At 40.2% G+C, this 25,954-nt stretch overlaps 1 protein-coding gene across 1 annotated transcript; it reads right to left on the bottom strand.

The window, feature by feature from the left end:
- Positions 1-3,175: 3,175 nt before the first annotated feature.
- Positions 3,176-25,411, bottom strand: cbln1 (cerebellin 1 precursor). The gene is made up of 3 exons (XM_044035362.1): positions 24,740-25,411; positions 23,318-23,437; positions 3,176-3,824 (listed from the first exon to the last, which is right to left on the bottom strand). The coding sequence occupies exons 1-3, from the start codon at positions 24,998-25,000 to the stop codon at positions 3,627-3,629; spliced, it is 579 nt and encodes a 192-aa protein (XP_043891297.1). The 5' UTR covers positions 25,001-25,411; the 3' UTR covers positions 3,176-3,626.
- Positions 25,412-25,954: the final 543 nt, after the last annotated feature.

Here is a 25,954-nt window from a genome sequence, read left to right as displayed (position 1 = left end):
GAGAGAAGTGGAAGCAAACGAAAAAGAGTAAGAGAGAAGAAATAAGACATAATGAAGAAGTGAAGAGAAGTTAGGGGATTAAAAAAATAGTGTGTGGAAATGACTGAGTGGAAAAAAAGAGGTGTGGAGAAAGTAAGGAGACAAACACACAACCCCGGGTGTGTGTGTGTGTGTGTGTGTGTGTGAGAGAGAGAGAGAGTGAGTACTCATCAACCTCTCCAACAGTGGAACTCTGTGCTAATACACATTAACCACTAGGGGACATTATTCAGGTCCAAAAGGATCAAAAACTAAAGTCCACTGTTGGATGGTGTAGAATGACGGTCCCCAGTTAGCCTGGTAAATGTGTATGTGTGTGTGTGGGGAGTACTTGTATTTGTTGCCTCTTTAGGACCTGTTCTGTCCTCTTCAGGACCTTTTCTGTCCTAGAGGCAAGTTTAGGGTTAAGATTTAAATAGAGGTTATGGTTTAGGTTAAGGTTAACTGTTTATGGTCAAAGTTAAGAAGTCAATGGACTGTCCCAAACCTGTGCGTGTGTACTTATTTTGTGAGGACCAAAAAAACAAAACAAAAACACATAGGAAGTGAGGACATTTTGTGAAAGTGAGGACATGTTTTCTCGTCCTCACATTCTGTCATACCTTAAAAAGGTGTCCTCAAGAATGCGTGTGTATGTGTCTTTCTAAAGTTATGCCAGCTTGAAAAATACATAAACACAATTAAGAAAAACTGCCAGACCAGGCTTTAAAGTAGGTTTAAGAAAAATAAAAGTCCCATTTAAATTTTATTGATTTCATCAGAGCAAATAAATAAGAAAACAGTAGATAAATTGATTTGATTGATTGAGAAAAAAAACAACCCAAAAGAATATGATCATATTCTAAATATTCACATGTAATTTACAGTCAAGATAATCATAATTATCATCATCATCATCATCATATCAGTAATAATAATAGTAATAATAATAATAAGAAATAAAAGTCATTTTTATTAGCTGTAGATTTTTCTATGTCGAGTAGTAGTTTCAGCTTTTTAGCCACAACTTGGTTTGACCCAAAAAACAAAAACAAGAAGCATGTTTTTAATCAGAAGAGCAGAACGGCAGCCTCAGATTTCCACACAATCACTAGTAAGTTTGTCTTAGAATTTTTTTTTTCTTTTTTACATAACACTGAAGTACAGAAATACAGATATTACAGGTCATCAACCAGATTCAGTTTTCAGTATTATCAGTTTTAAATTCCTAATACCAGTAGAATAGAAACAGCGGCTTGGATTTTTCCGATATATTTATATAATACATATACTTTGTAAATTTATATATATATATATATATATATATATATATATATATATAAATATACATATATACACATATATATATATATATATATATATACATATATATATATATAATAAAGTTCGTGGATTGTAAGTTCAGTGTCCAAAAGTCCAACATTGAAGAAAAAAAGCAAGGAAGGACCTGCGCTGGGAGGCAAACGAGTACAGCAGCAGATACAAGTACAGACACGGGGGAGGAGAGGAGGGATGGGCGGCTGAGGAGCGAAAGAGTGGAAAACAAAGAGAGAGAAAACGGTCGGTGACGGGTTAACAGAGCAGTACAAAAAGGGAAGAGAGAGACAGAAATCTGCACTTGTGGGTAAACAGCATAGTCGAAGAGAGAGAAGAGGATCCCGGAGAGGGAGGGGCTACAGATCTGAAAAACAGCAGCAGTGATGGAGGGAGGTGAGGCGGAGGAGGAGGAGGAAGGGGGATGTTTTGACAGAATGGAGGTCGAATGTTTTGTTCGGCTGCCAGAGAGAGAGAAAGATGGTGAAAAAAAACACGGGAGTGAGAAAGAGGAGCAATACTTTCTTAGAGACTGGTATCAATACCAATATTAGTTTCATTAGATCGAGTCACAGGAGAGTCAAGGATGTGGTTTCTTATTACATCTGAAATCCTTGTTGTGACAGAAATGTAAAAAAAATAAATAAATATGTTTGTTTATATTTACTTTATAGGGGATTTTTAATAATTTTATTTGTTAAAAATAGTCCAGTCTTGATGTGTCACATCTACGATAGTTTCATTATCAGTGAGTAATACATTTAAAGGTCCGGAGGGTTAATCAGCAGATATTCAATATGCTCCTCATATAAAAGAATAGCTTTAAAACAAAAATGTGGTTTGCGTACATTGCGAGGTAGACGTTTATTTGTACCTTAGCCAAGGGCCTTGCTTTGTGGGGGCGGCCATCTTGTGCTGCCATGTTTCTACGTCAACCCAAAAAAAGAAAGTGGAACTATCTTTTATGATACGTGAAGGCCACCGTAGTTCCCTGAAGTCACTTATTCTTAGAAACTGGACCTTTAACATATAACAAAGCATTAACACACAATGTGATTCAAATATGGAGTTTTCTAAAATTCCAATGGTTTTCAACGTCTATGAGTTGATGTTTTTTTTTAAATTGGCATAAGACTGTTTTGAATTTTGGGGGTGCCAAATAAACTTGTTAAATTATCTCCAGCCTTTTACATTTACAATGGTAAAGTAATGTATCAAAAATATAGCATGGAAATGGAAAAAAGTTACCTTCTACAAAATAATATCTGGTGTTGCAGAAATGGCAGCAAAGATAGTCTTTGAAAATTGTTTATTGGATCTGATATCTGACATTGATGCCATCCCAAGCATAAAATGTTAATATGTAAATGAGAAGCAGCACTAGCTTTTTAACTCTGTCACATTCTGGGCTGGTTGGTTCTTCTTTATGGCAGCAGAGTTTAGAGCTTTATGTAGTAAATGCGTCGCGGAGGTTGAGGTATCGATATCGAGCCATCCCGAACACAAAATGGTTGACTTTTTGGAACCGAAACATCAGATTTGAAGACAAAGGATACAGAAGGGGACAAAGTGGGAAGCGTAAAACAACTATGAAACTGGGAGAAACTTGGTCTCAGACAAACACAGTCATATTTATAGCTATAAAACACAGCGTTAAAGGAGAAGCAAGCCGTCCCCCCTTATAAAAATCATAGTTTGGCTTTGGGGGGGTTGAGGCTGATCCAAAATCAGTGCGATTTAATTCCAGCCTAGGCTTAAAAAAAGACACTCCAAGTAAATGGGACATGGCGGATTAGGGCAGTTCTTGGAGAAACATTCTTCAAAGCTGATGTTGATGGAGATCAATGAATTAATGATTGAATGATGAATGTGGAGGGAGGGAGGGAGGGAGGGAGGGAAAGATGGATGGAAGGGTTGCACTCAGGCTGTCGAACACCCTGGGACGTATAAATAATCGATTGCGTCTTTCAGCAAAGATTTGAGAAAAGTTTTGGGCCTTCCACAGCTGCAGTCAAGCCACAGAGGAAACACAAGGAAGGGATGGATGATGGGATGGATGACAGGAGGAAGGGACGTGAAGATGCTGACACTTAATCATTCCGTTCCTCGTCCCTCCACCCTCTGCAGCAGTGTCCCAAACAGAAGTCCCTTGTCACATCCCTTCTTCTTTATTCTTCTTTCTTGTCACTTCGCGTCTCCTTTGCCCATCTGCGTCGCACTTCCGCCAGCTTAATTTCCACCCTCCGCTCCTCCTCTTCCTCTCCGCTCCCTCTCTACATGGGGAAAACCAGGAAGCCTGAGAAGGTGGAGTATTTCCATCCCCCCATTAGGTTTCCTCTCTCCAGTTTGAGATAGACCCGGTCTCCTTTCTCCATCTGGATCAGAACGCCGTTGCTGGCCGCCTCGCGCGTCACATCCTGGTCGCCCGCGAACGCCGAAATCACCGGCCAGCCGTTGTGCATCAGGCTTACCTGGGTGAGGTGAGAGAAGAGAGACAGTTTACAGAGTGAAGAAGAAGTGAAGACAAGATCCCTCACAGAGCAAAGACATTTACATTTAAGCATTTAGCAGACGCTTTTATCCAAAGCAACTTACAAAAGAGGACTAAGCTACATAGAAGAAGTCTTCGGAAGAACTCCAATAGATAAGAGCAGTGGACTGATACAGGGGGAATGTGCAGAAGTGGATCCAAGTGCAGGGGAGGGGGTAAGGTAGTTGCTAGGACAGAAGATGCTCTTGGAAGAGCTGGGTCTTTTCTGTTCTGGTAGTGCCCGGTAGGTCATTCCACCAGTGTGGAATGATACATGAAAAGAGTCTGGATTGTCTTGTGCGGGCTGTTGGCACCGCCAGGAATTACGGTACTGAGAAGCTGACGTCACAGACATGTGGCGCAATGGTGATTCTCGTCTGTGATTGGACGGTCATTCCACGGAAGTTCAGAGGGTTTGTTGACTTGTAATGACAAGTATATTGTCAACAAAGCTCTATTTCTTTGTTGACCTTTCCGGAATTCATTCATCCATCCATCTTCTACTGCTTTATCCTCCATATGAGGGCAGGGCTACAACCTAGATAGATCATCTGTCCATAGTTTTGGAATTTTCTAGAAACAGTCTAGGACTTACGGTAATGAGAAGTACACATGCCGCGATGAAAGGATTGGTAACAGAACACCCAATTCTGGATCCAAAAGAACTTCCAGAAGAACGTTCTGGATCTATATAGAACTTTACCTCCTTATAGCTATTACCATCTTACATTTACTACAAAAAATCCATCCCGATCAGTCGAGATGTCACTGAGATATACACATCTGAACTTGTTACATGGGACTTTTCATGTTAAATTTAAATTTAAATCCATTATCCGCATTAAACTTAGTCTTGTGAAGAGTCTGATCTTGCGTAGACATACCAAATTACCCTCAAATCTTTGTGACGTCATCAGTGAGTGGATTCTTACCAAAATTCATTGTGAATATTCTTGGGTGATCATCTACCAATCACAGAAACATTCATATTGATTTGTAGGAAAACTGTAGACAGGAAGTTGCTAACAGAAGGACAAACATAACCCAAAAGAGTAGCGAGACAGAAAAGGAACCAACATTTGGTACAAAACATACTCAGAAGAGTCAATATCGTGATGACATAGATTTAGATCATCATAATTCTGGACTTCTTCATTGAGCTGCAAGATTAAAAGAAGAAGAAAAAGCTGGGGTAGGCAGGATAGTTTGGTATTATTGATCAATAATTCCATAATAAAAGTGGTCTGAGAGAGAGAGAGAGAACATGACACTATTACTTCTACCATTTATGGGACAGTTTAGCAAATTTTATTTAAATCCCCCCCAAAAATACTGCAACATCCTCATACTCCCAACGACTTGGTGGGCAGAGAAATGACAAGAGAATTGGTTTGACAATTGAAACCAGAGACAGTGCAGGTATATTTGAATTTAAAATCTTGACATTTATTTCAAATCGAGCTGAAATCATGTTTAAATGGAAAAAAAACATGTCATTTTTTTGCATCCATTACAGAGGGTTCCCATGGGTCCTTGAAATCCTTGAAAGTTTGTGAATTTAAAATAAAACATTTCAAGGCCCTTGAAAGAAAAATGAAAATCACCCTAAATAAACATGCGTCATTGAAAGTGCTTGAAAGAAGTTAAGTTGATATGTAGGTAAATGTCTCCCTTGTTTGTTACAACGCCACCTGCTGTTCCACGCCCTGCGTTGCTTGATGTACGTAGACTCGGCTTTTAGGTACGTAGTTTGAGGGAATTGGTCCTGAAATGTCTTTGAAAAAGTACTTAAAACTGATGTCAACCAAGACATGGCAATGTCATTCTGCACCAATGCTAGGTCAGCTTAGCTGGTTCAGAGCCAGAGACCGGAAAGAAACAAAGAAATATGTTATTACGAGTTAAGAAAGTAAACTCTTCTTTCTCCTGACTCTCCCTCTTTATGACACTAACGTTCGACTTCAAATATTTGCAATCGATGATGTTGATTATGTCGACTTTTGGATAATGTTCCATTTAAGAACAAGTCAGTTATTTTACTTCTGGTCAATTAACGTTAAGCAAACACATGAACTTCTTAAGGTAACAATGATCAAAAATGTTTGACTTTCAGAGGTTGTTAGTCATTAGTTGTCTCTCAGTTTGGCTTCACAGAAAAAAAGTCTAAAAACCAAGAAGAGAAAGTGCACATAGTTCATTTTTGCAGCCCTTTAAGTGGAAAGGTCACTATATATTTAGCAAAAAGTGCCTATGCTGCAAAAATGGTTATATAAAGCATGTGGCGACGATAAAACACCAGGATATTTTCAGGCGGTGCAGTCAGTGAGTTTTAGAAAAGACATTTACACAGAGAGATTTACTACAGACGCACACTATCTGTGACTCCACTAATGTCTCAACATCCTCTCCTCACAAAGAGACGTACGTACAGTAGCTGTCAGTGATGTGTTCCCCTCCCTCCTCTCCACACCAGACAGCAGCTTTCATCATTTCACTCATGGAGCTGCAGCAAGAAATAAAGATGCTCCACGGCTTTGTTTCTCCCCCATGCTTCACTGAAATAATGGTTTTAAGCTTCCCCTGGTGCCGCCTCGGTGCTAAAACAAAGTGAAATGAATTTGAGAGGAGTGTCTCTTTATGCAGGATCACACTTTATAAAACCTGCGAAATCCCAGAGTAAACCCGACGCAGCCGAAAGAGGCACAACAAACACAGAGTTTGTGTTGTGATGCATTTTCTAAAGGAGGCCGAGCTCCGTCAAGGTGTGTGGTGAGTGACTGAGCGTGAGTCATGACATCCTGCTTTGTTTAATTAGAGTCCACAGCTCCTATATCAAAATGTGCGGTTTGATCGCAATGGGGACAAAAATCGTAAAAAACAACTGCACATACACATGAATGAGGAAACGATTGAAAAACTGATCACAACCCAGCCCAATCTGGAGCCTCGCAGTGTCGTCGTACTTTCACGTAGAGACGTGGCTGAAACTTTAAACGAGTCACAAGACTTGGGACTTTTCTCACCTCAGTCAAAGTTTTGATATGTAATACGGTTTTCAAACAATCACAGTTTAAGTTTTGTACTTTTTTGGACGTTTTTAGATTTGTATCGTGTGTGGCACACTCTGCTGAGGTCCAGGAAAATAATCATAAAAATCTCTAAACAAACTCTTCTCCTGCCCACAATTTCCAACCTACACGGATCATTTTTACTTAAATGTTGCTATAGTTGTTGTCTAACCCTGAATAAAGAGGTTTCAATGCTGTGAACTGAATGAAAACACACACACACTATGCCAGAGATTCCCAAAGTCTGGGTCGGTACCCACAGATGGGTCCTGGGTGGATGTTCTTTCATCAGGAGGAGCCTGTGACTCTTATACTGTCTCCAAACCATGAAAACGCACACATGTAATAACAAGATTCTCTGCTAGAACATCATCGTCTTCTTTTGTTCTTTTGTGCCGGCTGTCTTTACACCGCCCCGGTCCATGCAGTTGTTGCAGTGTTGTCATCAAACGTCTCTCATTGTGTCTTTGAAAAGTTCACACCAAACAATTTTAGGCAAAAACCTAAAGTTCTGGTTTCCACTGGTTTTGTTTTCATGCCGTTTTCCACGGATTCTGCTGTCATTTCCAGATCCTGCCGTCGATGTAATCGTCTAATTGCCTTCACCTGGTGTTTCTCCTCCTCTTCTCCTGCACCTGCAGCTCATCAGCTCCTCATTAGCTCCCCAACACAAACACATCTGAGTCCACATCCATGTTACCTCTGCCCCATTTGTTGTGAAGTTTCTGAGCTTTACAGCAGCATTAATAGCTCTGCTCCTGACCTTAACACTGGTTTGTGAATCTGCTTCTTGTTTGCCACTTTTGGAGGGATCTTGATTTGCTTTTTTAGACTAGTTTCCTGAAAATGGGACTCTGACAAAGTAAATTCAACTTTCCTACATGTGAATCCTGTTTATGTTATGTATTCATGTGAACCAGGATAGGAAATAAGCACAGGATTGAGGCAAAATGTGCTTGAAATATTAAAAAAATTACGTTTGAAATTCACATTATGTGGGTTTTTTATAGTTGCTCGTAGTTAGTAGTTTATCCCTTCAAAAGTCACCACTATTGATCATTTTAAATCACTTTTAAAGACCCATATATATTCTACTGGCCTTCCCTTGTATCTGGACAGATACTAGATCTCACCACTTCACTATTTTTAGTGAAGCGTTTTATTTTTTTGTCATAATTTGCTGTGTTTTATGTTCTTGTTGGAACTTTTTTTTTTACCTTCAACCCCGGGTTGTTTTTAAACGTCCTATTAAAAAAATAACATTAACTTTTATTTCCCACTTGAAATGGACAGTTAAGTTTTGCAAAGCCTCATGGGTTTAAAAGTTTCCATCTATAGGTGACCGTAGCAAACGCTGCTCCCTGTGACCCTGTAATCCAACAAAAGAGCTGTAGGGTTACAGATTATAGAAAAGTATCTGTAAAAGTGATTGTTTAATAAGTACATTATTAAAAAAAAAAAAACATTTTTTATTTCACACTGTTCGAAATAATACTCTAGGGCTGAGAATCCACCATAAACGTATAAACTTGCATATAAACTCTAATTCTACCTAGAAAAGGTAAAAATCTGACCTTAAATGATCCAAAATGCACATGAAACATGTTTAACAAGCCTAAAATAATAATAATAATCATAATAATAATAAAACCATAAAATACATGACAGGGTGGAATAAAATAGGAAACGGCTCGAGTCGAGGTTAAAAACCCTGTTTTAACTTTTAAAATAAACTAAAAATGCAAATAAACCACAACACGGGTGGAATAAAAAGGAGCTAGTAGAAGGCCAGAGAAAAAGATACGTTTTTTCTTTTTAAGAATACCATTATCTACACCATGATGTGGGGTAGACAATGAACTAGTTTACATTTTCTAATTGATGTGATCAGAATAATAGTTTCTCTGCATGGGCAAATAAAATTAAGAAATACCACAAATCCTAACAGACACCAAAGGGCTGTTCAAAGACGATTCTGTAAAAGCTATATGGTTTTTAACAGCTGCTCAGGGCTGGTTTACAAGTCTCTGCAGGATAATGTATGAATGTATGGAAAATGAAGGCAGGGACGGAACAGATGAAATACATTTGACTGCATGTTTTCTTACAATAATAGTTTCCCGAGTCCTGTGAGATACTTGGTGTCATTAAAGAACATTAAAACACTTTAACAACACACGAGTGTCTGCAGCGTGGATGCAGGATTTCTGTGGGCAGAGAACACAACAGTCCACTTCACACGGTCAGTGTTAAGTTGTCGCTAACTGATGGAAAACAGTCATAAACGTCCCATAATTATACACTCAAAAACCTCCATGAAGAGTCCCCGCCACAGTCAAGAGCTCTCACAACCCAACTCTATCACTTTGTGTGTGTGTGTGTGTGTGTGTGAAACACTCAGACTATACTTACATTATCTGTTTTTTCCTGCATTATTATGGAATTGCAGCACTTCATGGGAAAACTTCCATTTGCTGGAAAATACTGTCACTTTACACAACCTCTTCCATCCAATATGTAATGTGGCTTATATACAACATATTTATTTATGACTTACTGTATGTTGACTCTCTACAGCAGCATGGCTGTACATTTTAAATGATACAACCACGGTTCTCTAACACGAGTGAACGAGAACCTTAGGTTAAGGAATTAACCCCAGTCCTCTGAAACATAAGTATGGTCAAACTTTAGGTTAAGAAGTTAACCCCAGTTCTCTGAAACATAAGTGAAGATAAACAATTGAAAGAGAACTTTTATCATAATCATACTAATAATAACTCAAAAGTCATGTGACTTGTGTGTATCTGTCTCATTTCCCATAACAACAACAAACCCAACATTAAAAACATCCCACATTCACACGCTCATGAATGAACGTGTTTTTCTTTACGTATTTGCAGGAAACGTAATCGCGTCTTCAAGTCGAACAAAGAAACGACCTCATTAAGGTGTGCGACGTGATTCCTTCCAAACAGCGTCTTCCATCACTGAGGGACGGGTGAAGATCTCGTCATCAATAAATGACATCTTATTTACAAATGATATCACGAGACGACGAGAGGAAGTGAGAGCTCGATTAAAAGCAAACACTTTCACCGAGGCTTCTCAGGAACAATGTAACGAGTGTGATGTGATGCGGAGCAGACGCAGAGCAGGCGTGAAGTGACAGCTTTTAAGCACTTCATTCATTTCCGTTTTGTGGAGCGGAGATTTACAAGTGAATTCACACAATTCTTCTTCTTCTTATTATCCTTATATATCATTATTATTATTATTATTATTCTGAGTTGACTGAGTGTGATCTCATTTCTACACCCACAAAACAAACAGGAACACTTTAAGGAGGCGGGACTAAAAATAACAAGCACATCCTCGTCCACCCACAGTGTCAAACTGAGCTCGGCGTGTGTGTGTGTGTGTGTGTGTGGACACATGCGCTAAATAAAAACAGCATCAGAAAGGAAGAAAGAAAGAAAGAAAGAAAGAATGAGGTGCACATTCATTCATTTGGTACGACCTAAACAAACCCTAACTTAAGCCATTAAGGCTATTTCAGCCATTTTAATGATTTAAACACGGGACACAACTCTGTCCCAGGGTAACAGGCCATAATTTACCCCCAGTCCCGGGGTTAAAGTGGCCTATGCAGGGTTACATAGGCCGCTTTAACCCTGGAGTATAATTTAGCCGATGCCAGATTATATCCCTCTCATATAAAGAGGTTTTAATTACATTTACACAAGAATGAATTACTGGTTCAACACTTCATTGGGGTTTCAGCTGCGTCATGTACGTTAAGTGAGAAAGTGATTAGAGACTTGTTCTGGATGAACGTATGAAACTTTACTAAAGTAGTCGACGACTTCTATATCTTACATGTTGTTTAGGTTGCTGATGGAAAAACATGTATTATTTCTAAAATATAGATTATTCCAGTTCCTGTTTATAAATATTAGTGAGTGAATATCTATATCAGACTTGACAGGTGTCTTGCTACGGGCACGACTAAGTGCAGCGTCAAGTTTGACGTGGTTTGGATAAGTCAGCGCTAAAAGAAGCACACATTGGCTGTCGCCGCTCTACTGTAGCCACTCCCCCTCTCACTCACACAGCACTGTGAGTGAGACAAGGCGCCGTGAAGCTGAGACAGACGACGAACGCAGTGGCCCCAACCACAGATATATAATATATAATGCATAACCAAGTGTTATGCAACCATGTAGTTCAATTTTCAATTTATCGTATGTCATTATGTCCGTATCAGTATTTACTGTGTAAGAGTAACAATGAGCACCAACGATGACACACACACAAAAACAGATTTTGTGTTAATACAATCATAATCACTCTACACAACAGGGGGGTATAGACAGGTGTAGAGGAGAGTATGCTGTTCTTGTTCTTGACTTTCATAGGTAACAATTTAACTGAGATTTACTGTTATTTAATGAACGGTGATCTGTTTCCTTTCATCTGCCAAACTCAAACATTAAGCCACACACAACTGTCATTCACATGAAATATCATTCATTTTCTCCGTTCAGGATCCGCCCAGCGATGGGAACCTTTATCTTGAAGCGTGATGTAATCTTCTTTTGTAAAGTCCAGGCTCAGCAGAAGAACAACGACACAGTTTTCAAAGACGGTGTGAACATTTAAAACTGACAGAAAACAGTAAAAGACTGAAATGTTTCGGAAAATGTTACAATCTGTCTTTTCTACTTATCTGTTGACTCGCTGTCATCGCTCTCTTTCTCACACACACACACACACACACACACTATAGTGATGTATCGCTCTAATAAAGATGTGACAGTGGCTTCAGAAGGATGAGTTTGGTGACCACACACACACACACACATACAGAGCATGAGGTGGACTCTCTCTCACACACACACTCACACACACACACACACACACACACACACACACACACACACACACACACACACACAGAGTCAGTGACACCCACACAATTACCACCCATAAATATAAAAGCACGGTAATGGGGCTGTGCATGATGTCAGGCCTCGATCGATCCACATTCATTTATGCATGAGCACCAATTAAGTGGCTGAGTAATAGAGAGAGAGAGAAAAAGAGAGAGAGAGAGAAAAAGAGAGAGAGAGAGAAAAAGAGAGCGAGAGAGAGAAAATCTGGACTCCGATATGCAAATCCATGTTGTCGGCGTTTGACTGCAGCACTTAAAGCCGGCGTCACGATGACATCCTGTTATTGCGTCATTAATTCCTGTCCAGTTGTCTGTCTCTCCACGTCTCCATTTTCGTTCTTTTGCTTTCTTCCCTTGTTCCTCTTTAATCTTTTTCCTTCTCTTTTTACGCAGAGAGAGCGACTTTGTCACAGTGATGGATTCACACATAATGGTGCGTCTGCCTGGCATCTGTGTCACTGTCTGTCTTTTAAAATGTTTTAAAAGTTTTGTCAAGTTATGACTCGCTGCTGGGTTGCAAAGTCATCGTCGTCATCGTCGTTATCATCAATTCACTGTCTCCTCTCATTTTTCCATCGTGAAACAAAGTTTATTAATTCAAGAAACAGTAAATAAGAGAAAGAAGTTCAGTGTAGCGTGGAGAACGTTATCGGGGCCACGCTCATGCTGCCCAAAATATGATCATTTATGAAGAAGAAGAATCAGAGTTGTGAGAATATGAAGACAAATCACAAACAATACAAAGAAGAATCAAAAGAAACATCAGTATAAGAGTCTGAAGAAGAATTGGAAGAGGAATCAGTAACAGGGGGAAGAATATGAAGAAGAATCCTGACCAGAAAAACAGTATCAGAAGAAGAATCAGAAGAAGAATCGGAAGAAGAATCAGTACCAGTAGAAGAATCAGAAGAAGAATCGGAAGAAGAATCAGAAGAGGAATCAGTAACAGTAGAAGAATCAGAAGAAGAATCAGAAGAAGCTGAAAAAACAAAACAATTTGAGGACGAATCAGAGACAGGAAGAAGTATCAGAGGAAGAATCGGAAGAGCAGTAGGAGAAGAATATGAAGAATCAAAAAAAGAATCAGAGCCCGAACAATAATCAGAAGATTACGAAGAAGAAAAATCAGTAGAAGAATGGCAAGAATATGAAGAAGAATCAAAGAAAGAATCAGAGCCAGAAGAATCAGAGGACATGCAGTAGAAAAGCACACCTCTCTCAGGGAGTGTTGTGGGAAAACACATTTGAAACTATTCAATAATCTGTCACTTTCTAAACGTACGTAGAAGCAGCAGGAAAGACTTGTGTCTTCCAGTGTTTGTCGTGAGGATTTGAACACATCAACAAACAAACAAACAAACAAACAAACAAACAAAGCAGAGAGAGTGGGCCTCCTGCTGCACCAGTGCTGTGACTGGCAGGTCGAGCTGCAGGTGCGATCAATAAAGCATGACGTGCAAATCTGCTGCCCACGGCCAGTTTGTCTAATGTCCACAGTTTTCAAGGTGAAAACGCAGCGACTGTGAGCGCTGAAACAAATCATCATTCTTTGATTTCCGCTCCTTGAAAATGTGAAGAAGTTCTCCTTTATTTGCTTCTCGGTGACTGAATAACAAACTGAAAATCTACGTTTTTTGGGACAAAACCAGACAAAAATAACCCTCGTTTCTAGCTTCACATTTCAGGAAAAATACATTTCTGCTGCACCTTTTTTTAAAAGCTTGAACATCCTGTTTCTTCTGGTTTTATTTGGGTCAAGTGTGTTTTCCTTTTCCATTTGTGGATTCTCTGCTCTTTTGTTAATGGTCCTTTTGGAGCAGATGTCGTTAAAAAAGCCAAAAGCAAATGCCTTTTAGAAATACAATCTGGAGACACGGCCGAGTGCCAGCCGTTAACTCTCCACTGTGTTTTGTAACCAGTTTAATGAGCACTATTTCCCCCCCATATGAGACAAAAAAGACGCAGTTAACACGCAATAATTCATGAATATTCAACAAGGACAGACTTGTGTCTCAAAAGGAAAATCTACAGTGACATTAACTGTTAAAATAGTAGACGCCTGAAACATAATTTTACACTAGGTGCAATTTACAAGTTAAAGTAACTTTTAAATCAAGCAATTTAAGTTGTGAACATTTATATGTATTTTTTCTGGCATCATCCCATGTTGTATGTGGCAGGTGCTTTTGTTACCCAGCAACAGACTGTGCTGCACAAACCTTTTTAATGTAGAGGGGGCGACTACACACAAAATGAACTTCAAACGACTGCGTTCAGGCGTCCTCACCGCCAAGTTATGGAAAAGTATCAATAAATGTCTGTGTCTATAAGTATCGGTATCGTTGTGTAGTATTGGTATCAATAAAATCCTAATGACACCCTAGTTTAAGAGCCATGCACTTGGGAAAATAGGATTATAGTCATAGATTAAAGTCATTGTTTGGGCCGACTTCTCTGGTTTGATTCCTCTGAATTAAAGTTGTATTTTCCAGTGTGAATCAAACAAACTCAAATGTACCTGCGCTGTGAATCTGACTCATGAAACTAGTACATTATGCACAAAGCTTAGCAAATTCAAGAGAATAAATCCAAACTTAGACACAAGATTTGTGTGTGAAAAAACAAATACAGCATCCAGCCTCTAAATAATTCAAATTACAAAACAAAACAGCGCTGATGTAAGCAGATGGAGGCAACCAAGGGCAAAGGTCACAGCCTTGGCTTTAACTAGTTACAGGATGGCGCTAAGATCACACAGATCTTCTGTTTGAGGAAACCACAGAAGCAAACACTTCTGGTTCAGTGAGAGAAAACAGCAGCAAATGATGACGGTTGATTAAGAAAAGTCCGATGTTTCAATAAGATCCACGATTCTGTATCATATTATCCCACAAAACGAGGAAAATATGTCCCGAGGTGCCAGATCTGTTAGTGTTTTTGTTTTGCTTAGTTCAGTTCTTGTGTTAGTTTCGGTTTAAAGTCACGTTAAGTTCATGTCGCGTTTGGTGTTGGGTTTGATTTTCACTTCCCCTTTTATTTTGGTAAATGTTCATGTCTTCCTGTCGCGTTGTTTTTTTCATCAGTCTTGACACATCTCCCCTAATTCCCTCATGCACTTCACCTGGTGATCCTTAAGTCATCACTCGCACCTGCCCTTGATGCCCTCTCCCTATATAGTGTCCCCCGTCTCTCTGTCATGTGCCAGTGTGTCCAAGTCTGTTTTGCCTTTTGCTAAATTAGCTCTAGTGTCAAGTTGTGTCTTGTTTATTCTCCTTCTAGGAAGAAGTGATTTTGTTTGTCTGTTCAAGAGGACAATAAAAGCCCTCTTTATATAATAATGTCTGCATTAAAATACTCGACGCAGCAAACTCTGTAAAAGCCCAGACCGACACGATCCAGTCAAGACGCAGGACCACACACTTGGTGTTTCAGGGAGGAGATTTGGGATCTCACAGGAACTCTGAGAAGACGGAATCAACTCGGCTTGTACAAGTAACGGTTCTAAGCTAAAGTACGTAAACATCCGTTTCCCGTCGACTCGCTCTCATCGGTTATTGCGATCTTCTGGTCACGCCCCCGATCACTGTTCAGTCGTAAAACATCAATGTTCAATACTTACAATTTGAAAAGACACTGATGACGTTAAAATCAAGTCTGTGAATCCCTCAAACTGCAGGATATTATCCTCTGGTGTCATGACACGACGACAGACCATTTAAATAACACTCACTAACACCTTCACCAACTCTTGCTACACCAATGCTGCCTCACACAGATGCCGCCAACCGTAAGTTACAGGGTTACAAAACTGCCTGTTGGTTCTGGCTTCTTAGCCGAGAGCAGATCGCTCCAGAGAGAGTTTGTGTCGTCCAGCTTCTAATGAAAAATCTGAAGGTCACAGACGATCGGGGTTAAGTCTGGCTGCTTATGTTCTCCTCAGGACTGAGCTGTCTCCAATAAAAATCTCCAACCTTTACTCATCACTGACACTCACAGACGCTCCCAAAGCCTCGGTAACAGAAAAACTTACCTGGTTTGATTATGGCGAAAGTGTTCCTGACTGAAATTGTTAAGAATGTTACAAACAAACGTCATATTGACAACTTTTATGCACTGTTATGCTTGTGTTGCACAACCATTTTACATTAAATATCAGCTTTTAAAGTGCAGGTGACTCCGTCAGAACATTAGCTGTGTTTTCTAGCGAATACTAAATGAGTAACAAGTGTCCATCAGTGATCACGAGTGAGTAAAAGCGTGTAGCTGACTTCCTGACCATCATTGATCTGCCTTTTACGCCCATAAAAGGCAATTTAAGGAGCTTTTCTATCCCACAATATATTGATTTATTGTGATTTGTGTGTTATAACCATCACTATCATTGCCAAATGAAGCCCTTTGGTGGGCCAACTTTGGTCCACAGACCCCATTTTGGGCCCCGTCTTAGTCACTAACTTAAATCATATTGAACTAAGTTTGACTATTTGTTTTTTATCTACATTATTTGTGACGTGACCCAGAAACCTGAACAGCGTCATCTCCTCTCTCACAAACACACAAACCGCAGTAAATGACGACATCTCGGACGTTTGATGTGAATGACTAAGCGCCGGCGACTGGAGTAAGCGCACGCACTCTTCCATGAGGAGGTTTTAGTTATTCCGGGCAGTCTGGACGAGGTCCGACCGACTATGTGGACGCCTGCCACTGTGGAAATGCCCAGTGCTTTTTTGGCAGACACCTCGACGCAAATGCGACCAGAATGAACAGCTTAAGTCCATGTGTGAGAAAACACTACAAAAAAATCGAGCAGACGGACACAATGTGGCAAACGCGTTGTTAATGATCTGAGACTGTGGAGAGCTGTTGGCAAATGTAGATGTACTCCGTCTCCTGATGCTTTGGTGTGAAATATCAAGCGTTTGCCTTTTCTCTGTTCTGTCCTAGTGTTCCCATTGGCCTCATCCCCAAAGTGTCGCCTCCTAGTTTGACCATCTGATCTCTGAAGTCCTCAAGCTATTTCAATATAAATCCCCCGGCTCGTCCATTCACACGCAGCCACGTTCAACCCACTTACACTACGGCCAAGTCTCTTGCCATGTGTTTGCTTCTGTGCTCCTGTGGACCCAGCTTATATTTTTTCGTGCCCTGCCTGCTCCTCAGGTCCACACCTCCTGCTCACTTCTGAGGCCACATCTAACACTGTCTTCATCTGCTCTTAGGACTCTGGACGGCTTTTCCCCCAGCCAATCCCAGGCCTCTTTCGTCGTTGCGAAACCATTTGGGGTTGCAACGTTCAGCCTGGTCCGAGTTTGCTTTCGCACTTTAGCACCTTTTGAATAACGTGTTCCCCTCCTCACCTGAGGGGGCGCTGCATCACCAATTACTGAAGAAGAAGACAAGACAATGAACAAGACAACTCGCTCATCTATCCGTTAATGTAGGACAACTTCTGTTTCCGCCACATAAGAGCAAAATATGGAGCTGCATCAAATCCTGTCGCTGCAACAATGGCCTCAGCCGTTTCTCCCGGCTATCGTACCCACAATGCCCTGCGTTGCAGTCCACTTCCTGCATTTGGTTCACTTCAAGCGAACCCAGACCTACGTTTTTAGGCGGACCAGAGTTCGCTTCTCTCCAACCAAAGCGGACTTTTCCGAGCAAACGAACTAGGGTTCGATGAAGAAGGAGCTGGTGTGAATTCACCCTTTCACTCCACCAGTCCTCAACTGCACACACACACACACAAGCTAACCTTCTGTAATGTTCTTCCAAACGTTGGGACACAATTTGACTGCGTTGAAATTAAAAACCCACACATCTGACTCCTGACTTCATCAGTTCATCAGTGAACCAGAAATCAATGACCACACACAAGAACAAGACCTATAATAAGATGCAACACAACTTCTGAATTACAAAGTTTTTATCATCATTCATTTTCTGAATGGATAAACACTTTTGGCATCATTAACATGATGTGACATGAGCTGGAGAGTTTATCTCTCTATAATCTGCTGGGGTATCTTTCATTTCAAGACATTTCACTTTTCATTCCTGAACTTGATGATGTTGGCTGTCAGTTAATAGTGATTATCTGTACAGATGTGTGTGAAGTAAATGCACATATTAGAATTCTTTATCTCTCTGTGTGTTACATTTGTTATACTTGACAATGTTTAATTTAATGAATTACTTCCACTCTTTATGTGTTTTCTTTTCAGTGTAGATTTAAATGAGGAAATAAAATGTATTTGCATTGTATTGTCATGTTGATCATATTTATTGTTTTGAGTGATGTTAACTGTTGTTTGTCTGGGGCTCAGTTGCAAAAGGGACTTGCAAATGTAAATGTGACTTCCTTGTAATAAAGCATAAAATTGCATCATGGCACTTGAGGGTGAACATATTAAAGTCACAGATTTCTTTAGTGTGAGATATTTCACTAGATCAATGTTGGTGCTGCAGGGAAACATCGGGTTACTGTCAACATGTGTTCTTTTTTAAAGGTATTTCCAATCAAAAAGACAGTCATCGTCATGACAACCAAACATAAAAGCAGCTCACAAACCAGCAGCTAAGTACACCTACAACTCACTCTCTTACTCCACCTTTCCTCATGTGTTCACCATCGGAAAAGCACAGGAACACAGAGATGCGCTGCCTGTCAGTCATCTATAAAACACCACCTAGGGGCAAGTCCATCAAAGGTGCAATGCAGGGAATGTCAATTTGAAAGGGTATTTCATGGCAACTAATAAAAACATTCAGTGCGTAACTTTCTGAAAATGTCCCCACTTTTTGAACGTCGTAACTTTCTGAAAATGTCTTAACTTTCTGAAAATGTCATAAATTGCGTGTGTGTGTGTGCCATTTTTGTGTTTAGCCAGCTGAAAAAGCAGCACAGGGAGTCTATATTAAATAAACTGTTTGATAATCTCTTACAGAGAAATTTCATCTCAGTGGTAATAGCCACATATCAATGTTTAAAACTCTCTCTCTCTGTGTGTGTTTGAAACAGAATTAGCCATCGCTTTAATGACGTGGTACTCACACGCGACAGTTTAAATCAGCAAACAGCCCCATTGTATACAGTTACACAACATTCAGTACGGATCACACAAACTCAACAATTGCACCGCATTCACACTGAAACTATCCGTGTGTGTTTGTGTGTGTGAAAACACAATATTGTCATTGTGGTGTCAAATCACTGCCTCATATACAGACTGATGGAGGAGGAGGAGGCGCACAACAGATGGTGAACACTCAGTCAGCTGTATTCTACACATAATTATATATAATATTATTATATTAACTGAAAATATCAACATCTAACATCTACTACAATAAAATGCAGTTTCTTTCTTTTTCAATTTACAAATTATGGCTCCAACAATGTTTTTCCCCTTGTCCTTAAATAAAGGAGCATAATATTTAAAGGTGCTGAGGACTCGTGTTTCCCAAGCTTGTCAGAAAACTATGGTGGCCTTCACAGACCAAAAAGGTTATTGTTCTTTTTTTGTTTGCCTCATAAGCCTCCGTTTAATGACGTGAAACACATGCTCTTCCCACTTTGTGCATTCAGGGCTATTGTAGAAACATGGCGGCACAAGATGGCGGCCTCTGTAAAACTTAGCTTAGGCTACAAAACAGAGAACTATACAAAAATACATCTGTAGATTTGTATTTGAACTGTGCAACATTAGACCTAGCTACTTTGTACGTGTACTTTTCAATATTTACATCGGGACTCAAAGTTGGAAGCAAAACACGGACGCAAGTGAATCTCGGGCTAGCAAGTGTTAGCTATACGAGTCCATAACAATGCTCTACAACACGGGTCTCAAACTCAAATGACCTTGGAGCGACCTTTTTTGGAAAAAAGCAACCTTGGATATACAGTATATGCTTAATATTATATAATAAATTCCATTATGATATTGCAATGATAGATATTTGACAGAATTTCGAAATAAAGGTGTCTGTGTTGATATGGAATAACATAAAGTTCACAATAACAATGTATTTATGATGCAAAATTAATCTATTTCTAAAATCACAGACACAAAAAGCTCTATTACAACTCAATATTAAGTGGCGAGCCACATGAAATGGACTGGAGCGTGAGTTCCGACTACAAATGAAACGCACCATTAGTTCTGTCTGAACCTTTGCTTCCATTTTCTACATATCCACCATTTATTTCTCTCAGACGACCTTTTGTCTTTTTTTCCTTTTCCTTAAATGCCCTTCATTTACCTTCGTGTACATCTTCTCTCCCTCCCTCCAACCCACCAACTCCTATGGGTTCTCATATTTCCTCCTTATCGTTGCCTTTTTCCTCTTTTGCCCTGGCCTTGTCATTCCCCCCTCACCTGTTTTCCTTCACCCTCACTGTTTTGCATTAACTCTCCTCCTCCTCCTGCTGTCTCTCATTCTCCTGTCTGCGCCACAGTATCTGCCTCTAAGGCAATCAAACAGTGGGAGATTTTGACACAGCAGATGCGCCGGATGGATTTGTGGGACGAGTGGACGAGGGTTGAGGGCGAGCGGCGCTCAGGTTGCTCACACGTTCAGGGGGAGGAGCCAGAAACCAACACCTGTTTGTTTTGTGTCAAAAGTATTGTAATTTTATTATCCTTAAGTGTTTTCACTGAGTCTAAACTACAAAAGACTAGTCACAATACAATAATGTCAAATTGGTTACTGATAAATGGGACAAAAAACTTTGTTTTTCTTTATATGAATATTCAAACAAAACAAACATAAATGACGACACACAATTTAGGTTGTATTGAAATACACATATCATTTAACCCTTTATTTTCTGTGCTTCTGGTGACAAATAAAATGACTTTGTACATATTTTAAGTAAGGACTGTGTTCTTGATTATGCATTTTAACAGTACACTTTGCACTACTGTAAATTGACCGACGTTCACTTAACTTCTCAGTTTCCCATAGTGGCCACACTTAAATTCATAAAAATACAAAAACTGCAGTTTTGCTGTTTGGCAATAACCTGTTCTTGTCATGCTAGCAATATAAGCATCACAGCGCTAGCTTGCGTCAGCAATAATATTAGCACGCTAGCGTCTGTTAGCGAGATTAGCATTAGCGCGCTAACTCGCGTCAGCATTATTAGCGATAGCGATATTAGCACGCTAGCTGGCGTTTTTGATATTATCTCAAAAGCATGTAAATTAAGTCAATGGGTTAAAAAAAAGTAACTACATGTCATCTCTGCAGCTCATTAGCTTCTCATTCATTAAAATACATACAGCTGCTGTAAGTTAACTATTTTAGACAAAGCTTGTGTTAAAAGTGTTTGATCCTTGACATGACTCTCTCCTAAAGGGCTTTAAACTTAATAGTTGTACTTAATTGTACATAAAACAGCTGTAGTTGTCAAAAATGAACTGCAACTATTTATTTTCTGTAGTTCTGGTGACTTGTTAAGACTGACACTGTTTGTCTCGTTGCTGTTTGACTTTCCTTAACTTCAATTCAGGTGATTTTAAAGAGAAACGTGACACTTTCACATGCACATTGTTGTAGAGTTTGTAGTTTGATTGTGCTGAAAATGAGAAGAATTGAGTTTAATTGTGAACATTTTCAGGGTTTTTTGCTTCATATAACAAAGAAATAATTATGACAGAATAATTTGGTTTGTGGACAAAACAAGACGTTTGAAAACGTCATTGTTTTGAGGTTCGGGAAACACTGATCAACATTTTTCAACATTTTCTGCCATTTTTAAAGAGAATCAACAGATTCCTTGTCACAGCCCTGTATCTGAGTATTGACTTGCTTTACAACCCCAGGATTAAACATGCTCTTTGTAAAAGTCAGCTCTCTCTTTTCCAACCATGTGAATCGCTCTTTTGTCGTTTTACAGCTATTAAAGCCTTGCGGCTACGCTATGACAACGCCACAAATTAGCACAAATATGACAATGCCGGCGGTAATGTGAGAGACGTTATTGCCACTGCGGATCCGTGCAGTATTCCCGACTTAATTACCACGAGTCAAGTGTTTGCCATCCATGCTCTACCACACAAAGATGCCTGGGAGTATGCCCCCAACCATTCACATTCTCACCCGCCCTCCTTGTTGTTGTTATTATTGTCATCACTGCTGCTGCCATGTTAATTAACTCAAGACTTCAATAATGGAGTATAAGCAGCAAAAAAACCTATTGCCTAAGCCCCTGGGAGCCAGCAACGTAATTGCGCAACAGTTTAATTTGCGAGAATACTTTGTAATTAACACTGAGTGGCTTTTACAGCATCATTATGTGCACGGTAAACGCCGGAAATGGGCTTAAGACCGCTAAAGGGATTTCCGTCACTTGACAAATAAGACGAATATGAAGAATGTACTTCTCCTTCTTCTATGGGGTTTAATGGCAGCTTTCATCCATGATGTTGCATTACAGCCATCTTCTGGAATCGGACAACTACACTACCCACAGTCTGACATGTTCTTTATTATAGTCTGTTTCTATATAAAGAATATAAAGAAACAGGCTGGAAAATGTATTTTCTTGGTAGGAAGTGTTCAGGGATACAGCAGGCATCAGATGTTCGACACAAAACCCATGTGGGTAAGGGAATTAAAATGAGAGGGAGACCAAAAAAAAGGGAGTCAGGGCTGATTATTTATATTTGCCATTTTTTTATAATAAGATTACATAAATGTTGCTATGTCACTAAAACCTTATATTTTCATCAGAAAGTTTGTGGTTTTTAGTTTACTCATGACCAGTTTCAGGTATTCCATGATTATTTAATACATTTATTAATGCAAATACTGTTTATAATTGCACTGCAGTGCAAACATGAAATGTAGAAGACAAACAGACAAGTTAAGGATTGTTTTGTCTTGTTTGTTATCTTTTATCATATTTTAATAAAATATTGGCATCAGCCATAGAAAAACCCATATCTGTTGACCTTTGATTAAAAATGCCTTCATCTGTTTGCTCTGTTCAAAACCAAAAAAAACAAAAATGCCCCATCAGCCTTCAGCTGCTTTCCACCGCTGTCCGTGGTGCTGAAAACATGAAGCTGCTGCTGCTGCTTCATGGAGCCCACACCACACAGCACAGCAGCTCGTCCCCCTGCTGGCAACACACGCCTGACTTGGCTCTGTCCTCCGTGCATGTATTGATTAATTAAGATGGAGCCCGGCGGGTGGCGGAGGACTGGCTTTCATCCGCCCGCCTCCACCGTCGTCCCCGGGGGAAAGACATCTTAAACATTTACAAAATGATTGCCAGTGTGGGTGATATTCAACTTTTATGAGGGAAAAAACTCAGCGAGGGGTTGCATGGTCGGGGGGCCACACACACACTCACACACACAGACACACACAAACAGGCATTATAAAGACATTAACACACATTACCTGTATGGTTTGGCGGTTGTAGACTTTCACTACATGGAAGTTAAAACTGTAAATCCCTTTGCGCGGCGCGATGAAATTACTTCTCTCTTCGTCAAAATTCCTCCCAATGTTTACTAGAACCTGCAAAGAAAGACAAAGAAAAGGAATAAAAGCAGGACATTCTGTTGGTGGAACTACTGACTATACAAGAATAAATCAGCATGGAACGATCAAAAAAAGCACAAAATGTGACCCCAAATTCTGCCAAAATTGCATCTTCCCAGATTTTAATCTGTAATCGTGTGAGAGTCATGTAATTAATTTACTATTTAGGATATTTTCATGAATAGGCCTTTTTAATATTTCATTCTTATTTTGAATAGATGACTCAAAATGGGCCCCTGTAGCCACAACATTGATGTAAAGGAATAACTCCCATTCCCTTTCATCTTTTCAGCCTTTTAGAGCTTAAAAACTTTATGAGGGAACGAGAAGGAACTTGATCAATCTTTCAAGATGAAATTATGGATTTCTGCAGCAAAATGTCTGCTTTTATGGACGCAGGCCAGGAGCTGTGGGGCGTAATTGAACGGCAATTGGCCGGGGAATTAACCTTTAACGGCACGTGGGTCGGACCTCGCCCTCGTGACCCGCCTTCACTAAATTATTTGGGCTGAGGAGACGTCACTTCACCCTCTCGGATGTTGTCGAGAAATGAGGAAAAGAAATGAGAAACACGAGAAAAGGAAAGCTGAAATATTCAGAGGATCATTTTCTTTCACTTTTCTGGAAAACGTTTAATAACGAATCACTTTTAGTCCACGAGACCATCAGCAGAGGTGCACGAGATTACGCACAATTCATCCAGCCTCTCACTATATTATGTCACAGCTTCATCACCGAAACGGATTTAAACTGATGTACTGACTTTAATGTAAAAACAGACTTTAAAACAACGATGTTCACCATGTATTGAAACACTGAGACAATAATTAGTGTTGTTATTCAATATAGTATTCTCTTTTTTAGCATTATAAGTAACATTTCTACATCATGTGCAGTAAATGTCGCGCACACATTGTATCAAACTCTCGCACATGCAGCATTCAACAATTATAAACTCACTCTGCGTCTCATTTTGTCTTTGCAAATCAAGGTTTTAGCCCCGAGATCAGGTTAAGCCCTTAAATTCCCTGAGTCAGGATTCATGATTATTGTCTCCACCACTTCATTTTAGAGTGGAAAAATTAAAAAAAAGTTTAAAAATAATAATAATAATTTGGATGATATTTTTTGTGAATGTGGATTTTGGTTCAAGTAAGAAATTTGTATATGAGGAAAAGTGCGCGGCCTCGGCGGAGGTTTGCGCTCTCTGAGTGCTTTCTATTATTAATTATTATTACAGAATAGAATAGAACAGAATAGAATATTTCTGCTTCCTACCCGATCAAAGTAGATGACCATGGTCCGGTTGCTCATCTCGGACGGCTCGTGGTTGGTGTTCCGGACTGCGGAAAACGCCACTTTGGCGCTGCCGGAGCGCACCGAGATGCCGAGCGCGGTTCCCGTGGGGTCCGCGGTCGGGTTTGAGTCGCACACCACTAAACACTTCCCCTCCAGGACGATTGGTTCCGTCTCGTTCTGAGCGCGGGCCGGAGCCGGACCCGCGAGCCACACGGCACTGAGCAGGCAGAGCGCCAACATACTGTACCGGAGCAGAGCGCGCCTCAAACCGCGGGTCTGTTCCGCTTCTTCTTCTTCTTTAATGAAAAAAGTAAGACAGAAGAGTTTCTCCTGATGAACCGTTGTTTGACAGGTCGCTGTCAGTCCGGGTTTGGGATTAAACGGATCTAACGCGAACTCTGAGGCGGATTATTGTCAGCTTTCTCTCCTCTTCTCTTTCACCTCCGTGTCTCCCGTGGAGCTCGCAGTGTTGTTTTTCCGCCACTTCTCGTCGTCCTGTCTCACTTCTCGGCAGCTTCTCTGTCACTTGGAGCAGACGCGGCAGCAGCGAAGCCCCTGCACGAGTGTGACGCGGCGGCGGCAGCAGAACTCATAGCGCGCGGCAGGCAGCTCCGTCTGCTCTCTGTGTCGCGCGCGCCTGAATTATTGATATGTGAGATGTGAGAGTTTCACTCACAAAAGGCTCGAGAGAGAGAAAGGGAGAGAGTGAGGATGCTCCCGCCCTTCTCTTCTACTCTTTTTTTTCTTTTTTCACACACCCCTCCCTCCCTCCTTTCCGGTAACGGAGCCCATCAGCGGATTAGCGCGTGCGCGTCTTTGATGTTTTCCAATCACTGTGTAAAGACCACACCACTCCCCGCCCTCCTCTCTCTCTCTCCCTCACACTCACATATCTATCTATCTATCTATCTATCTATCTATCAATAAAATAGCTAAAATTCAATTCAGCTGTTTGTTTATCTTAAATTTAGGTTAAAGTGAACTAAAATTCTATCTATCTGTGTTCATCTACATTTTTCTTGGCACGTAAACCAGAAAAATGAACAGCAGCCAGTTCATCATCATCACCATCATCATCATCATCATCTACAGTAAGTCATGTGACAGGTGTGAAGACGTGTGAACTCTCCCTCGGGGGCTTGATAAAAACGTTCACTGTTTTCCTTTGAACGGTAAACAAGTGTAAACACGGTT

Source organism: Solea senegalensis, linkage group LG10 (assembly GCF_019176455.1).
Source record: "Solea senegalensis isolate Sse05_10M linkage group LG10, IFAPA_SoseM_1, whole genome shotgun sequence".
NCBI classification, from domain to species: Eukaryota; Metazoa; Chordata; class Actinopteri; order Pleuronectiformes; family Soleidae; genus Solea; species Solea senegalensis.
Note: the sequence above shows the minus strand (reverse complement) of the source record. Positions and strands in the feature narration are given on the sequence as shown.